The sequence below is a fragment of the Panthera uncia genome (assembly GCF_023721935.1).
Source record: "Panthera uncia isolate 11264 chromosome A1 unlocalized genomic scaffold, Puncia_PCG_1.0 HiC_scaffold_16, whole genome shotgun sequence".
Taxonomy (NCBI): domain Eukaryota; kingdom Metazoa; phylum Chordata; class Mammalia; order Carnivora; family Felidae; genus Panthera; species Panthera uncia.
The window spans coordinates 11369926-11383937 of NW_026057576.1; the positions used below are offsets into that span (position 1 = coordinate 11369926).

A 14012-nucleotide genomic window follows, 5' to 3' on the forward strand; every position below is an offset into this window, starting at 1 on the left:
TCCTTTTCCTTTTCCTTTTCCTTTTCCTTTTCCTTTTCCTTTTCCTTACCTTCTGTGTGTGTGTGTGTGTGTGTGTGTGTGTGTGTGTGTGTGTGTGTCTGTCTGTTTCTTCTTTCTCTTTTTCCCTGGACGTTTCTTTTGCTGTAGCATTTTGTTCTTCTGTTCTTATGTCACTGTCACTGTATCTAGTTTATTTTACATTTCATTTATAGCATTTCTTAATTCATTGAGATTATTCCTTAGGTCTTTGATCTCTGCAGCAATAAATTCTCTGCTGTCTTTTATGCTTTTTTTTCTAAGCCCAGCTATTAGTCTTATGACTCTAATTCTAAATTTTTGCTCAGCTATATTGTTTGTATCTGTTTTGAGCAATTCTCTCACTGGCTTTCATTTCTTCCTGGATTTTCTTTTGAGGAGAATTCGTCTGTTTCGTAATTTGGGCTAGGTTTCTGTCTTTTATGTATTTTAATAGCTTTTCATGTGTTCTGCACCTGTGAGTACTACTATGTTAAAAAGGGGTCGTACACTATCCAGGGCCTGGCACTTCAGGAAGTGTTTTTGCAGTGTGTTGCGTGCTCTGTTTTCGTGTATTTGGCTGCTTTCACTGGTCAGTCCTCTACAAAGCTTCTCCTTGCTCCTAGTGGTGGATTGTTTGGACCTTCCACCAGGTGTGCTTTGATCCTTGAAGTAACCCTGGAAAAAACGAAGGGGTGGGGAACAAAACCACAGGACAATTGTTTGTTGGTGCCTGGGACCGGTGGCTGTGCTCTTGTGGTGGAGAGGCCGTCTGGTTCACTCAGTGTCAGTCCTGCTCCAGTAGATAAGCAGTTGCCAGGCATGGAGGGGTGGGGTTTGTTATAAGGGGGTCCTGCCTCCACTGGGAACCACTGTCCTGAAGTCCCACCATGTTGGTGATGGGGAGAAAAATGGTAATACCCCAGTCTCTCTTCCCCGGACCGGGTGTCTCAAACCATACTGTTGAGGCAGAAATAGCGCTGCCAGTAGGCTTACCCTGCTCTACAGTCTCCGTGCCTCCTAGGTGTTGGGCTGGGGTTCAAAACTTGATGTCTTAAGGTGCCCTGCACCTCGCAGATTCTGCCCTGGTGTAGTGCCACTGAGCCCTGCCAATAAAGGGCCCTGGGCTGGCACCTCCAGGGTCTTTTGTCCTTGGGGAGGCACTAAACCCTCTTCCCAAAGTACTCCGGGAAGTGGACTGTTCTTTGCCAGTGCGGTGCTCAGATCTCTACTGCACCCCAAGGCTGGCTCCCTGCCTGCCAGCCACACTTACAAGGCTCACTCTGGTCTGGAGAAAGCCGTGCACTTTTGAAAACTCCAATCTTCAGCTCCTGAAGCTGTTTGCAAAGTAGAAATTGGCACTCTCTATATTTCTTGTTCCCCAGTCCGTGGTCTAGAGATGTTTTTCTCTTGTACTAACACAATACTGCAATTCCACAGCCTCTCTGTCTCTCTCTTCCTTCTGTCCTTTCACTGAAGGGATTCACTCCCCTCTGTGCCTGCGCTGTTTTATCTCCCCCAGTTCGTATACATGCACCCCTGTCCCTCCAAGCTGTCTCCTGTCACCTGTGGAGACCTTTCTGTTACTCCACAGACTGATTTCTTGGGTGTTCCGAGTGATCTGACCTCAATAAGCTGTGTCTGAGGGAAGAGGGAAATCCTGGTCCCCCTACTTCTCTGCCATCTTCACTCTTCCTCAGAATTTTTAAAAAATGTTTATTTCTTTAAAAGTTTTGAAAGAACACATGTGTAGGTTTGGGGCTGAGAGAGAGGGAGACAGGATCTGAAGTGGGCTCTCAGCAGACAGCAGAGAGCTCGATGGGGTGCTCGAACTTAAGAACTTTGAGACAATGACCTGAGCCGAAGTCAGATGCTTTAACCAACTGGCCCACCCAGACGCCCCATCCCATAGTCAGAATTTCAATGCAAAATTTACTGTTAGCTAAATAATAGATGTTTTCAGTTTTTATAGCTATTTAAAATATATTTTATATGTGAAAAATTTCACCAGTAACCTTTTTAGTCTTCACCATTGTTTGAATGTTTGAAAGTTTACCAAAAGATACTATGTAGTTTCATTTTTTTTTTTTTTGTAGTTTCATTTTTTAATAAAACATTTATGTTACTGTGTTGTATGATTTCCTAGTTTTCAGACTCTGGGTGCATTTTAATTATTTTTTTTAATTCCCATCACCTGTTTCACCCATCCCCCCACCCACCTCTCTTCTGGTAACCATCAGTGCTCTATAGTTGAGTGTGTTTCTTGATTTGTCTCTCTTTTTTTGTTTTTTCCCCTTTGCTGATTTGTTTCTTAAATGCCACGTATAGGTGAGATCATACAATACTTGTCTTTCTCTGACTGATTTCACTTAGCATTATATTCTGTAGCTTTATCCATGTTGTTGCAAATTTCATTCTTCCTTATGGCTGAATAATATTCCATTGTGTGTGTATGTGTGTGTGTGTGTGCATGTGCGTGTGTGTTTATGTGTATCTGTATACCACCTCTTATTTATCCATTCATTTATCACTGAACACTTGGGCTTTCTCCATAATTTGGCTATTGTAAATAACGTTGCAATATACATAGGGCTGCATGTATCCCTTTGAATTAGTGCTTTTGTATTCTTTGGGTAAGTACCTGGTAGTGTAATTGCTGGGTCGTAGGGTAGTTCTATTTTTAATTTTTTGGGGAAACTCCATACTGTTTTCCATAGTGGCTACACCAGTTTGCATTCCCACCAACAGTGCCAGAGTGTTGACCTTTCTCCACATCCTTGCCAACATTTGTTGTTTCTTGTTCATTGTGGCCATTCTGACAGGTGTGATATGATCTCTCATTGTAGTTTTGAATTGCATTTCCCTAATGATGAGTGATGAGGAGAATCTTTTCATGTGTCTGTTGGCCATTTGTTTGTCTTCTTTGGAGAAATGTCTGTTCATGTGTCCTGTCCATTATTTAATTGGATTGTTTGTTTTTTATAGTGTTGAGTTATATCAGTTCTTTCTGTATTTTGGATACTAACCCTTTATCACATATATCATTTGCCAGTATCTTCTCCCATTCCATATGCCGTCTTTTAGTTTTGTTGGTGGTTTTCTTTGCTACACAGAAGCTTTTAATTTTGATGTAGTCCCAATAGTTTATTTTTCCTTTTGTTTCCCTTGCCTCAGGAGACATATCTAGAAAACTGTTGTTACGGCCAATGTCAGAGAAATTACTACCTGTGCTCTCTTCAAGGATTTACATGGTTTCAGGTCTCACATTTAGATCTTTAATCCATTTTGAGTTTATTTTTGTGTATGGTGAAAGAAAGTAGTCCAGATACATTCTTTTGCATGTACTGTCCAGTTTTCCCAGCACCATTTGTTGAACAGACATTTTTCCATTGTATATTCATTCCTCCTTTGTTGAAGATTAATTGACCATATAATTGTAGGTTTATTTCTGGGTTTTCTGTTCTGTTCCATTGATCTGTATGTTTATTTTTATGCCAGTACCATACTGTTTTAATTACGACTGCTTTGTAATAGAACTTGAAATCCTGAATTATGATACCTCCAGCTTTGTTTTTATTTTTCAAGATTGGTTTGGCTATTTGAGGTCTTTTGTGGTTCCATACACATTTTAGGATTGTTTGTTCTAGTTCTATGAAAAATGCTGTTGATATTTTGATAGGTATTGCATTAAATCTGTACATTTCTTTGGGTAGTATAGACATTTTAACAATATTAGTTCTTTTAACCATGAGCATGGAATGTCTTTCCATTTTTATGTGTTGTCCTGAATTTCTTTCATCAGTGTTTTATTTATTTAATTTTTTAGAGAGAATGAGAGAGCGCACACCCATGTGAGTGGGGGAGAGGAGTAGAGGGGGAGAGAGAGAATCCCAGGCAGGCCTCACACTCAGCACAGAGCCTGATGAGGGGCTTGATCCCATGACCCTGGGATCATGACCTGAGCTTAAATCAAGAAATGGATGCTCAGTTGACTGAGCCACCAAGGTGCCCCAGTGTTTATAGCTTTGAGAGTGCGGGTCTTTGATCTCTTTGGTTAAGTTTATTCCTAGATAATTTATTGTTTTTGGTGGAATTGTAAATGCGATTGTTTTCTTATTTCATTTTATGCTGCTTCATTATTAGTGTACAGTAATGCAACTAGATTTCTGTACAATGATTTTGTATCCTGTGTCTTTACTGAATTCATTGATCAGTTCTGGTAGTTTTTTGGTAGAGTCTTCAGAGTTTTCTATGTATAGTATTGTATCTTCAGATAGTAAATGTTTTACTTTTTTCTTATCCTTTTGGATGCCTTTTATTTCTTTATGTTGTCTAATTGCTTTGGCAAGGACTTTCAGTACTATATTGAATAAAAGTGAAAGTGGACATCTTAGTCTTGTTCCTGACTTTAGGGGTAAAACTCAGTTTTTACCATGGAGTATGATGTTGGCCGTGGTTTTTTCATATAAGGGCTTTACCATATTGTGGTATGTTCCTTCTAGACCTACTTTGTAGAGGATTTTTATCATAAATGCATGTTGTACTTTGTTGAGTGCTTTTTCTGTATCTATTGAAATGATTATATGGTTTTTATCCTTTTTCCTATTGATGTGATATATCAGGTTGATTGTTTTGTGAATATTGACCCACCCTTGTATCCCAAGAATAAATCCAACTTAATTGTGGGGTATGATTTTTTTAATACATGGTTGGATTCAGTTTGCTAATATTTTGTTGAGGATTTTTCCATCTGCATTCATTAGAGACACTGGCCCATAGTTCCTTTTTTTGTGGTATCTTTATCTGGTTTTGATATCAGGGTGGTACTGGCCTTATAGGATGAATTTGGAAATTGTCCTTCCTCTTCTGTTTTGTTTTTTTGTTTTGTTTTTTTTTGTTTTTTTTGAAATAGTTTGAGAAGAAAAGGTATTCACTCTTCTTTAAATGTTTGGTAGAATTTGTAAAGCTGTTTGGTCCTGGACTTTTGTTTTTTGGGAATTTTTTTGATTACTCATTGCTGATTACTGATTGCTGATTACTGATCATTGCTGTTGATCGGTCTGTTCAAATGGTCTATTTCTTCCTGCTTCAGTTTTGGTAGGTTAGATTTTTGCAGGAATTTATCCATTTCTTCTAAGTTGTCTAGTTTGTTGGCATATGGATTTTCATAATATTCTGGTACAATTGTTCAGAATTGTATTGTTGTTGGTTGTTATTTCTCCTCTTTCATTAATTATTTTATTTATTTGGGTCCTCTCTTTTTTTCTTTTCTTTTTTTTGGTGTATGTGGGGGGAGTCTGGCTTAGAGGTTTATCAGTTTTGATCATCTCAGAGAACCAGATCTTGGTTTCATTGATCTGTCCTATTTTTGTTGTTCTTGTTTCTTTATTGTTTATTTCTGCTCTATATTATTTCCTTCTTTTTGCTGGGTTTGGGTTTTGTTGTTTTTCTAGCTCTTATGTAAGGTTAGGTTGTTTATTTTAGATTTTTCTTGCATCTTGAGATAGGCCAGTATCACTATAAACTATACATTTTAATTTTTGTAGTTGACTAAAAGACAGCTCTGAAAAAATCTAGGAGTCTCAGTACTTTTTATGCACATTTTCAACCATTTCTCATTTCACAGCATTCTTTATCTGTGCCTTTCTCATTCCTTGGTGCCTTGAATTTCTCAGTGTTTCCACGGTTCTTCTACCCTGGAAATAAGCTTATTTATTAATCTCTTTCCTTTTTGGATTTCAACTTTTTCTTTTGTTTAGAAGTCATACATCTGTCACAATTTTGTTGAAAAATCTCTTTTGCTGTGATCTTTTGTACTTGTCTCTTTTAAAAGATGTTTTCATAGGGTTTCAGGAGTGAGCTAAGATTAATGTATGTTAGACACTCACGTTTATCTTTATTTACAGTGTGTTTGATATTCATCCTTGTGCCTTCAGCTACATTTTGAGGGACATGGCCATATTGTGAAGAAAAATTCTCAGCTGCTTTGTCATGCTAACTGAGAATTTCTTCTTTCTCCTTTGTTTTCTCTTCCTCTGCACAGTTAAGATCTGTAATTTAATAGCTCTTGTATATACCCTGCTTAATATGAAAAATTTGTTTTAGGGAAATTGGGATACATCTTAAAATTGATGGTGTTGTCATTGGTTTTGTTTTAGTGACACCTAAAGTGGTATGTGTTGCCCTTGAAACAAGTACTGTGAAAGCTAAAACTCCTGTGTTTATCTTGGTGGGGAAGTGAACTTGATCTATTTTACATACTTCATTTGAAATCAATACTAAAAGCAGTTTTTTTATTGAGTTAGGTAAATAACATTTCTGTTTCTTCAGAAGTTTTTATTTTTGTTTTTAATGTTCACTTTTTTTATTTTTGAGAGAGAGTGTGAGCGGGGGAGGGGCAGAGAGGGGGGGACAGATGATCTGAATTGGGCTCTGAGCTGACAGCAGCAGGCCCCATGTGGGGCTCCAACTCATGAACCATGAGATCACAACCTGAGCCGAAGTTGGATGCTTAATCACCTGGGCACCCCTTTATTTATTTATTTATTTATCTACCTACCTACCTACCTACCTGTCTATTTATTTATTTATTTTTAAGCAACGTATTGTCTTTCTCATTTTTGGAAATAGTTCCTTTTAGGGAATGCTTAAGGTGAAATTGCTTAAGACCAGGGTAGTGGTTTTATAGGTGTTTGCATTGTAATTATTTGCTAAACTATCAATTTATAGGGAAGTAAATCCACTTATAATCATAAGCACTATTTGCTGCATATAGCCATGACTATGTGTATTACTCCAAATCCAAGCAATGAAATTTTAGCTTACTGGTCTTATAAGAAAAAGCTGAATAATGTTTGGGTTTTTTTTGCTCAGTTGTAGTATCTCTTTCTTAAGCCTCATGTAGCATTACTGAAGAGTGTTAATTTTTTCTTTCAGCTTTCTCAGTGCCAGATCTGAACTGCAATGTTTTTGACTTTAAGGTCTTCCTCCAGCCACTCCTAATTGTTAAATGTTTAATTTCTTCCGTGCTCCTTTTGGCTTTTCTTAGTTCAGTCAGATGAACTTGCCTTGTGGTATTTCCTATAATCCTGTTTCTTGGTGGCTGGTATCTTAATTTTGTTCTTTTAGAAACCTTAGGTTTTCCATAGTTAAGGGATAGAAACGTGAATACTCTAGCCTTTTCCTAGTAGGTCCATTTGACTTGAATATTTTAAACATTGAAACAAAAAACAAGTGAGATATTTAAAGTTATTATACTTCTTACTTCATTTATATGGTTTAATTAATGAGGTTAGGAATTCCTTAATACACTACCCTGTTCCCCTGCTGCTCAACCCTACTTGGTTGCATGTAAACTACTCTATTTTGACTGAAGGACTGACCTTCATTTCTACTCCCCTCTCTCCACTACTCTTAATTTTCTTGAAACATTGAACCCTCTACTTAGGTTTTGCTTTTGTTGTTTTATACAACTTTTAAAAATATTTTAATTGTTAAAGTTCCATTTTAATCAATAAAATTTTATCTTTCAGAGTATCTTAAAGTGAGGTCACATGACCCTGAGGAAGCTATTAGACATGATGTTATCGTGTCTATAGTTACAGCTGCTAAAAAGGATATTCTTCTGGTCAACGATCACTTACTTAACTTTGTGAGAGAAAGAACTTTAGACAAACGGGTGAGTAGGAATAATAATTAGTAGCAGGCTTTCACTTTGAATACTTGAAGTTTAATAGTATTTCATTTGAAAATACTGAGATTTAAATGTAATTAATTAACCCTTTTTGAGGGGGTCATTTTAATATTTATGAGAAGGTTTTATTTTTTGTTACATTAAATTTTGTTAGTTTTTTAAGTTGAGATTATTTATTCTCATCCTGAAAGTGAGATGGCTCTAAATGGTAGTCAGGTGTTTAGCCTGGACGCTAGTTTTAATCAGTGACTTGTAAAGGGCCTTAATAACTGACACAGCTTTCTTATATTGTTGGCTCTCTTTTCTTTTTCCTTTCCTATCGGTATCAGTTAATAGTTCTTTAGCTGGTGGTATTATAATTTCTGTGGAATAGAAAATAACACGTTTTCAACTTGGTAAAGCTATACCTAGTAGAGCAGCATGCTTCTAGCTTATCTTCTGTGATCCTAAACCCTTTCTTCTTGAGTGACCACCTACTGGCTCCACTCAGCAATCATCAGCTTCTTTAGGTAAATACTTTACAACATTTTAATAGTCGCTGATAAGGTTGATTTTGCCATCTTCACTTAATAATGTTCTCTTTGATAATGCTGGTTGTGGGTGAAGTACAGATGGGCAGGAATTGCATGGTTTTCCCTCCAAATCTATAGATATTTGGAACAACTTATTTTAACTAATAAATTTAGACTTGTCTTTATTGAATATTTCATAGGGGTATTAATGAAAAGGCCAAAAGGTGTAAAGAAGGAAAAGGAGATTTGCATCATGGTAGGCTAACTGCCTTCTAAGTATTCAAGTAGTCTTTCTCTTAGTTAGACTTGGAATTTAAACTAAGTGTCTATGTGTTGTTGGGATCGCATATATGCACATAATTTTTGATAATCATGTTGTATTCATCTTAGGGCTACTTGGTTCAGTCATATAAATATTAATTGGATACCAAAAAGTAATTGAATATATTTATGTTCTTGGTAGTATTAGAATATACTCTGTCTTTTAAATTCTCCTTAAAGCAGCAGTTTGGGGCATTAGAGTTAAGATAGAGAATTAGGAAGTTTCTACAGATAAATTGAATTCCCACTTTATGAGTAAGTCTTTTGATGTATATTGGTGGATGGATGAGATAAACCAAGGGAAGAATGTCACTATGAATGACAGACTGCAAAGGAGAAAAAAATGGATGATCTGTGCAGTTTGATGAAGTTCTAAACATTACTGACATCCTGATTGTAGTGCTGTGTTTGTGTAAAATTAAAGGATAAACTCATTCCAAGATAAGCAGTATTAGATATACTATAGCAAATAAATACTTTAAAAAAATAGTTGAATACATTCCTTTTACACCTGAACTTGATTCTCAAATACACAAAATGAACCAAGTGGCTTCATATTTAGCATTTGATAAAGCCAGCATCATGTACCTTTAATTGAAGTATGATTAATATAGACCATAAACTGGAAAAAGTGTATAAGGGATAGGTCACAATTAATTCAGTCTTTGCCTTTTAAAATTTGGTAACACGTTTTCTGTCACCAATTGTAAGTGACTTTAGATTGTGATTAACTTTTATTTTTTAGGTGTAGGCAATGGGTTTAAGATATTAAAACATTAAAATTCTTTACACATGTTGATATCTCTGTACTTTTCATAGTAGATATATTAAAATGATAGTTGTGTTTTTTTCGTAGTCATTATAAATCGATATCCAGTATCTGAGGATTGATGAAAATGTATTGTGTAAAGTAACTAACTTAAAAATAAGAAAACAGACTTTCCTGAAGTATAATGGGAGCATTTTTAAATTATAAGAAAACATTTTTGTTTTTACTTTAAGTGGAGGGTGCGCAAAGAAGCCATGATGGGACTTGCCCAAATTTATAAGAAGTATGCTTTACAATCAGCAGCTGGAAAAGATGCTGCAAAACAGATTTCATGGATCAAAGACAAACTGCTACATATATATTATCAAAATAGTATTGATGATCGGTAAGTTAACGACACTAGGTAAAATATCTGGTTTTTGTGTTGTATTTAACTGTTGTTGAAACGCTGTTTTAGGCAAACTGTTTTCTTTATAACTTGAAACTCTCCTCAGTTTTTACTGCAAATTAAAGATAGTGACTAGTTTTCCTCCCACCAAAGCCATAAATGAAGCAGTAAGGTACATATGACTTTAGGGATGGATACAGCTTTTATGTTCATTTTTGTATACTGTTTTTGAAGAGTAATACTTAAAAGTAGAAATGTGTGTAATTTAAATTTTATTTCATAAGTAATTTTTCAAATAACATTTTTTTCAAATAAATGAAAATAAACCCTTTGGATTATAGATAGTTTTAATAAAAAGTTTGTACTCAAGCCTGAAAAGACAGGTTATAATTTAATATGAAACACATTATCTGAATATAATCTTTGTATTTTTCTATTGCAGCATAAAGTTAGATCTTGTATGGATCCTAAGCATTTAGTAGTTGATAGATCTGTGATTCCTGCTTGCAGTCTGAATTGATTTCACTTGATTGAATTTATTTTAAATTGCTAGATCCAGATGGTAGTGCCTATAACAGATCAGAATGAGAAAATTAAGAACCAGTGGGCCATCTTACAATTTTATGAGTTATAGGAACTAGAAACTGGGTATCTTATGTTAACATTATCAAAGAAACTTCGTAGTTATTATTTTTATAAAGTTGAAGTTTTTAGACGTTTTGAGTGTGCAGCATCATTGTCTGGAGATTTGCATTATTATGAGTTGCTGGTTCTTTTTTTTTGTACTTTTAACCAGGTCTTTTTTTCATGATGATTACTACAAAAACTCAGAAGAATCTTAACAATTTCTTTATAATTTTAACTTAAAGGTGCTTAGAATTTGCCACTTGTTAGGACGTGGTGTGGGTTTTTTTTTTTAACGTTTTATTATTCAGATAAGGAAATTGAATCCCTGCTACACATTCACTGTCATGCAGAGGTAGTTATCTTAGCTGGGTATAGGGATGTTGCTAGCACATCCAGCTAAATCGTTTTTTGGCCCCTCTTCTTACAGAAGGAAATCTTTGATTTCATTTTGAAAGCAGAAACTTCTTTTACACATCTTCTTTATATGTTTTGGAATTTTATATACAAATTCAATACATTAAGAAAAGTCATTACAGTACCTTCTCTTTGTTTTTGTAGATTGCTTGTTGAACGGATCTTTGCTCAATACATGGTTCCCCACAATTTGGAAACTACAGAACGGATGAAATGCTTGTATTACTTATATGCCACACTGGATTTAAATGCTGTGAAGTATGTTTCAAATGTCAAATTTTGTTCTTATCCTCTTTTGCAATGTATTTTATGGGGGAAAAAAATTGCAACTGTATTTTTTTTTTTTAATTTTTTTTTTTCAACGTTTTTTATTTATTTTTGGGACAGAGAGAGACAGAGCATGAACGGGGGAGGGGCAGAGAGAGAGGGAGACACAGAATTGGAAACAGGCTCCAGGCTCCGAGCCATCAGCCCAGAGCCTGACGCGGGGCTCGAACTCACGGACCGCGAGATCGTGACCTGGCTGAAGTCGGACGCTTAACCGACTGCGCCACCCAGGCGCCCCTGCAACTGTATTTTTAAATGTTAACAGTTTATGTAATAAAAGTATTGTTTAATTAGTCAGACACAATAAAATATTTGGTTCTCTTTTCAGAAGGTACTGCTGTCAATATGAGATTAACAAGGATTTTTGTAAGCAATTTAAAAATAGAGCTGACTGGCATGGAATCTTTCAGGATTTGATTCCCACCACCCCCCTCACACACCCCACCCCCCGCCCAGACATTTATATTGTTGTTTCAAGAAGGATGGATGTACCTTTTTTATTTTTTCCCTTAAGGCATTAAGAAGGTCCATACTGAGAAAATCCTACCACCTTATTTTGACCTGATACTAATTTGAATTTTGCAGTGGGGCAGTAGGGTACATATTTTTGTGCTGCATAGCCTCAACGTAGTGTTATAGTTTGGCATATGGGTAAGCACAAATACATTTTTATGACCTTTTTCATTCAGAAAACACTTTGGAGTGCCTTTGTAGGGAGTTGAAATTTTGGACATGGAAGAGACATTGCTAATTGAATCACACTGAGGGTTAGGGAATTGAGGCCTTGCGATCTATTTGCTTGAGGCTTTAGAAAATGTAGATCCTTTGCATTCCAGCAAATGTAGTTACAAGTATAGGGGATTAAATGTTTAGAAATTGGAAGTCTAAGGAGCTGTATAAATTTTCATTTTTACCTCTGCTTAATGGGGCTTTTGACTTCATTTCCTCCATGGAAATTATTATATGTGCTATTTATATCTTTCATAGAAACGTTGAGGAAAAGGTTGTAGATGGGGGAAATTTAATTTCTTACTACCTCCTGTATTTCAGGCAGAAGAGTATTATCAGTGGCTGTTTTTGTGCTATAACAGCAGAATTGAGTAGTTTCAACAAAGATTGGCCCACAAAGCTTAAAATATTTATTATGTGGCCTTCTATAGAAAAGCTTGCCAGCGCCTCATGTAAGTGATATTTTTCCTGTTTTTCACATGAGGAACTGAATCCCAGAGAGGTCAGTTAACTTGCACAAAATCACACAAGTGGTAAGAGACCAAGTCAGGATTTGAACTCCGTTCTGCCTGTTCCAAAGTTCATTCTTTTTCCACTGCATACAGTCAAATATTTACTACCATATTTTGTTGATTTTGAAACCTAAAATTGTCATATGCTAACATTTTTAGACTCAGAGTTTATCCTCTTCTTCATGGTGCAATTGAAGGTTTCTTTGAATGAATGAATGACATAAGATATGTATCTTACATCCTATTTGAAACAACCTATGGAAATCACAGTCTGGACTTCTTGACTCAGCTCACCTGTCATTCATGAGTAAAAATGAAAACACTTTCAAACAAAAAATGAGAGTTCTCCACTCATAGATCCAACATGAAATTACTAAAGAATAATGATTTCTTTTGGTAAAAAGGACATTAAATCTAGAAGGAAGGATTAGGATGTAAGAAGCAACAAAATTTTCAAACACTTGTGCAAATCTAAATAATGCCTATAAATTAGTCATAATAATAATAACAAAGTTTTCTTGACAAGGGAAGGAGGTGTAGATTAAAAAGTAAGTTGGCATCAGGGTGTCTGTGTTGCTTAGTCGGTTAAGTGTCCAGCTTCAGCTCACGTCGTGACCTCGTGGTTCCTGAGTTTGAGCCCCGCATTGGGCTCTCTGCTGTCAGCACAGAGCCTGCTTCAGGTCCTCTGTCCCCCTCTGTCTCTGCCTCTCCCCTGCTTGCACTGTCTCTCAAAAAAAAGGTAAACATTAAAAAAAACAAAACAAAAAAAACTTTAAAAAGTAAGTTAGCATCTAGGCTGATATTTAGCCAGCGCACACTTTTTGAACAGTATGTCAGCTCTCTCGAGAGTCCCTGAGATCCTCCCTCCGCCTGACTCTCCGCTGTGCCTGGGCACAGCAGAAGGACTGCCTGCTTTCTGATTGGTTGGTCCTGTGCGTTTGTAAAAAATTTTGAATACTAGGTGGACACTATCCGATAACAGCATGTAGGAATGTAGATAAAATGTTCTACAGTTCTTTTATCACAGAAGAATGAGGACACACATGTTGATTAATTAAGCTGTGAATTAAGTGTGCGAATTAAAAATTTGAGTTGCCCTAAAAGAAGAGAATTAGAACGTATGGCTTCCGAACCCAGAAGGAGCGAGACGGAACTAGTGAAAACTTTAATATGAGAAATGTAAAAAATTAAGAAAAATAATTGTAAATAGAAAACACTAAGTAGCAGTTATAAAGCTATATGTATGCAATATTATTTGTCACTTAAATAACAACAATGGTTGATTGAATTAAAAAGTGAAAATGCTGGAGCACCTGGGTGGATCTCAAGGTTTGTGATTTCGAGCCCGGCATCAGGTTCTGTGCTGTCAGTGGTCGGTGGAGCCCGCTTTGTATCCTCTGCCTCCCTTTCTCTGCCCCTCCCCCGGTCGCTGTCTTGCACACATTCTCACTCACTTTCTCTCAAGAATAAACATTTTTTTTTTAAAAAGTAAAACCGCCAATCATAAAAGATACACTGAAAAATAACACCATGGCAAAGTCTAAAGTAAATTCCAGTGTGTGGACCAATTGATTCTACAAAAATGGTGAGTGAATAGTTAAGTATTTTAACTTAAAACATATTTGTAATATTTTTATTTTTTAAAAAAAGTTTATTTTAAAGACAGCGAGCAGGGGAGGTGCAGAGCGAGGGAGGAAGACAGAGA

At 36.1% G+C, this 14012-nt stretch overlaps 1 protein-coding gene across 1 annotated transcript in view; it reads left to right on the forward strand.

Moving 5' to 3' along the window:
• The window catches only part of PDS5B (PDS5 cohesin associated factor B), a 191722-nt gene that overhangs the window by 94819 nt on the left and 82891 nt on the right, over window positions 1-14012 (forward strand). Inside the window, 3 exon segments of the mRNA XM_049646779.1 lie at window positions 7548-7693; window positions 9544-9695; window positions 10884-10997. Of these exon segments, the coding sequence (XP_049502736.1) occupies window positions 7548-7693; window positions 9544-9695; window positions 10884-10997 (412 nt within the window).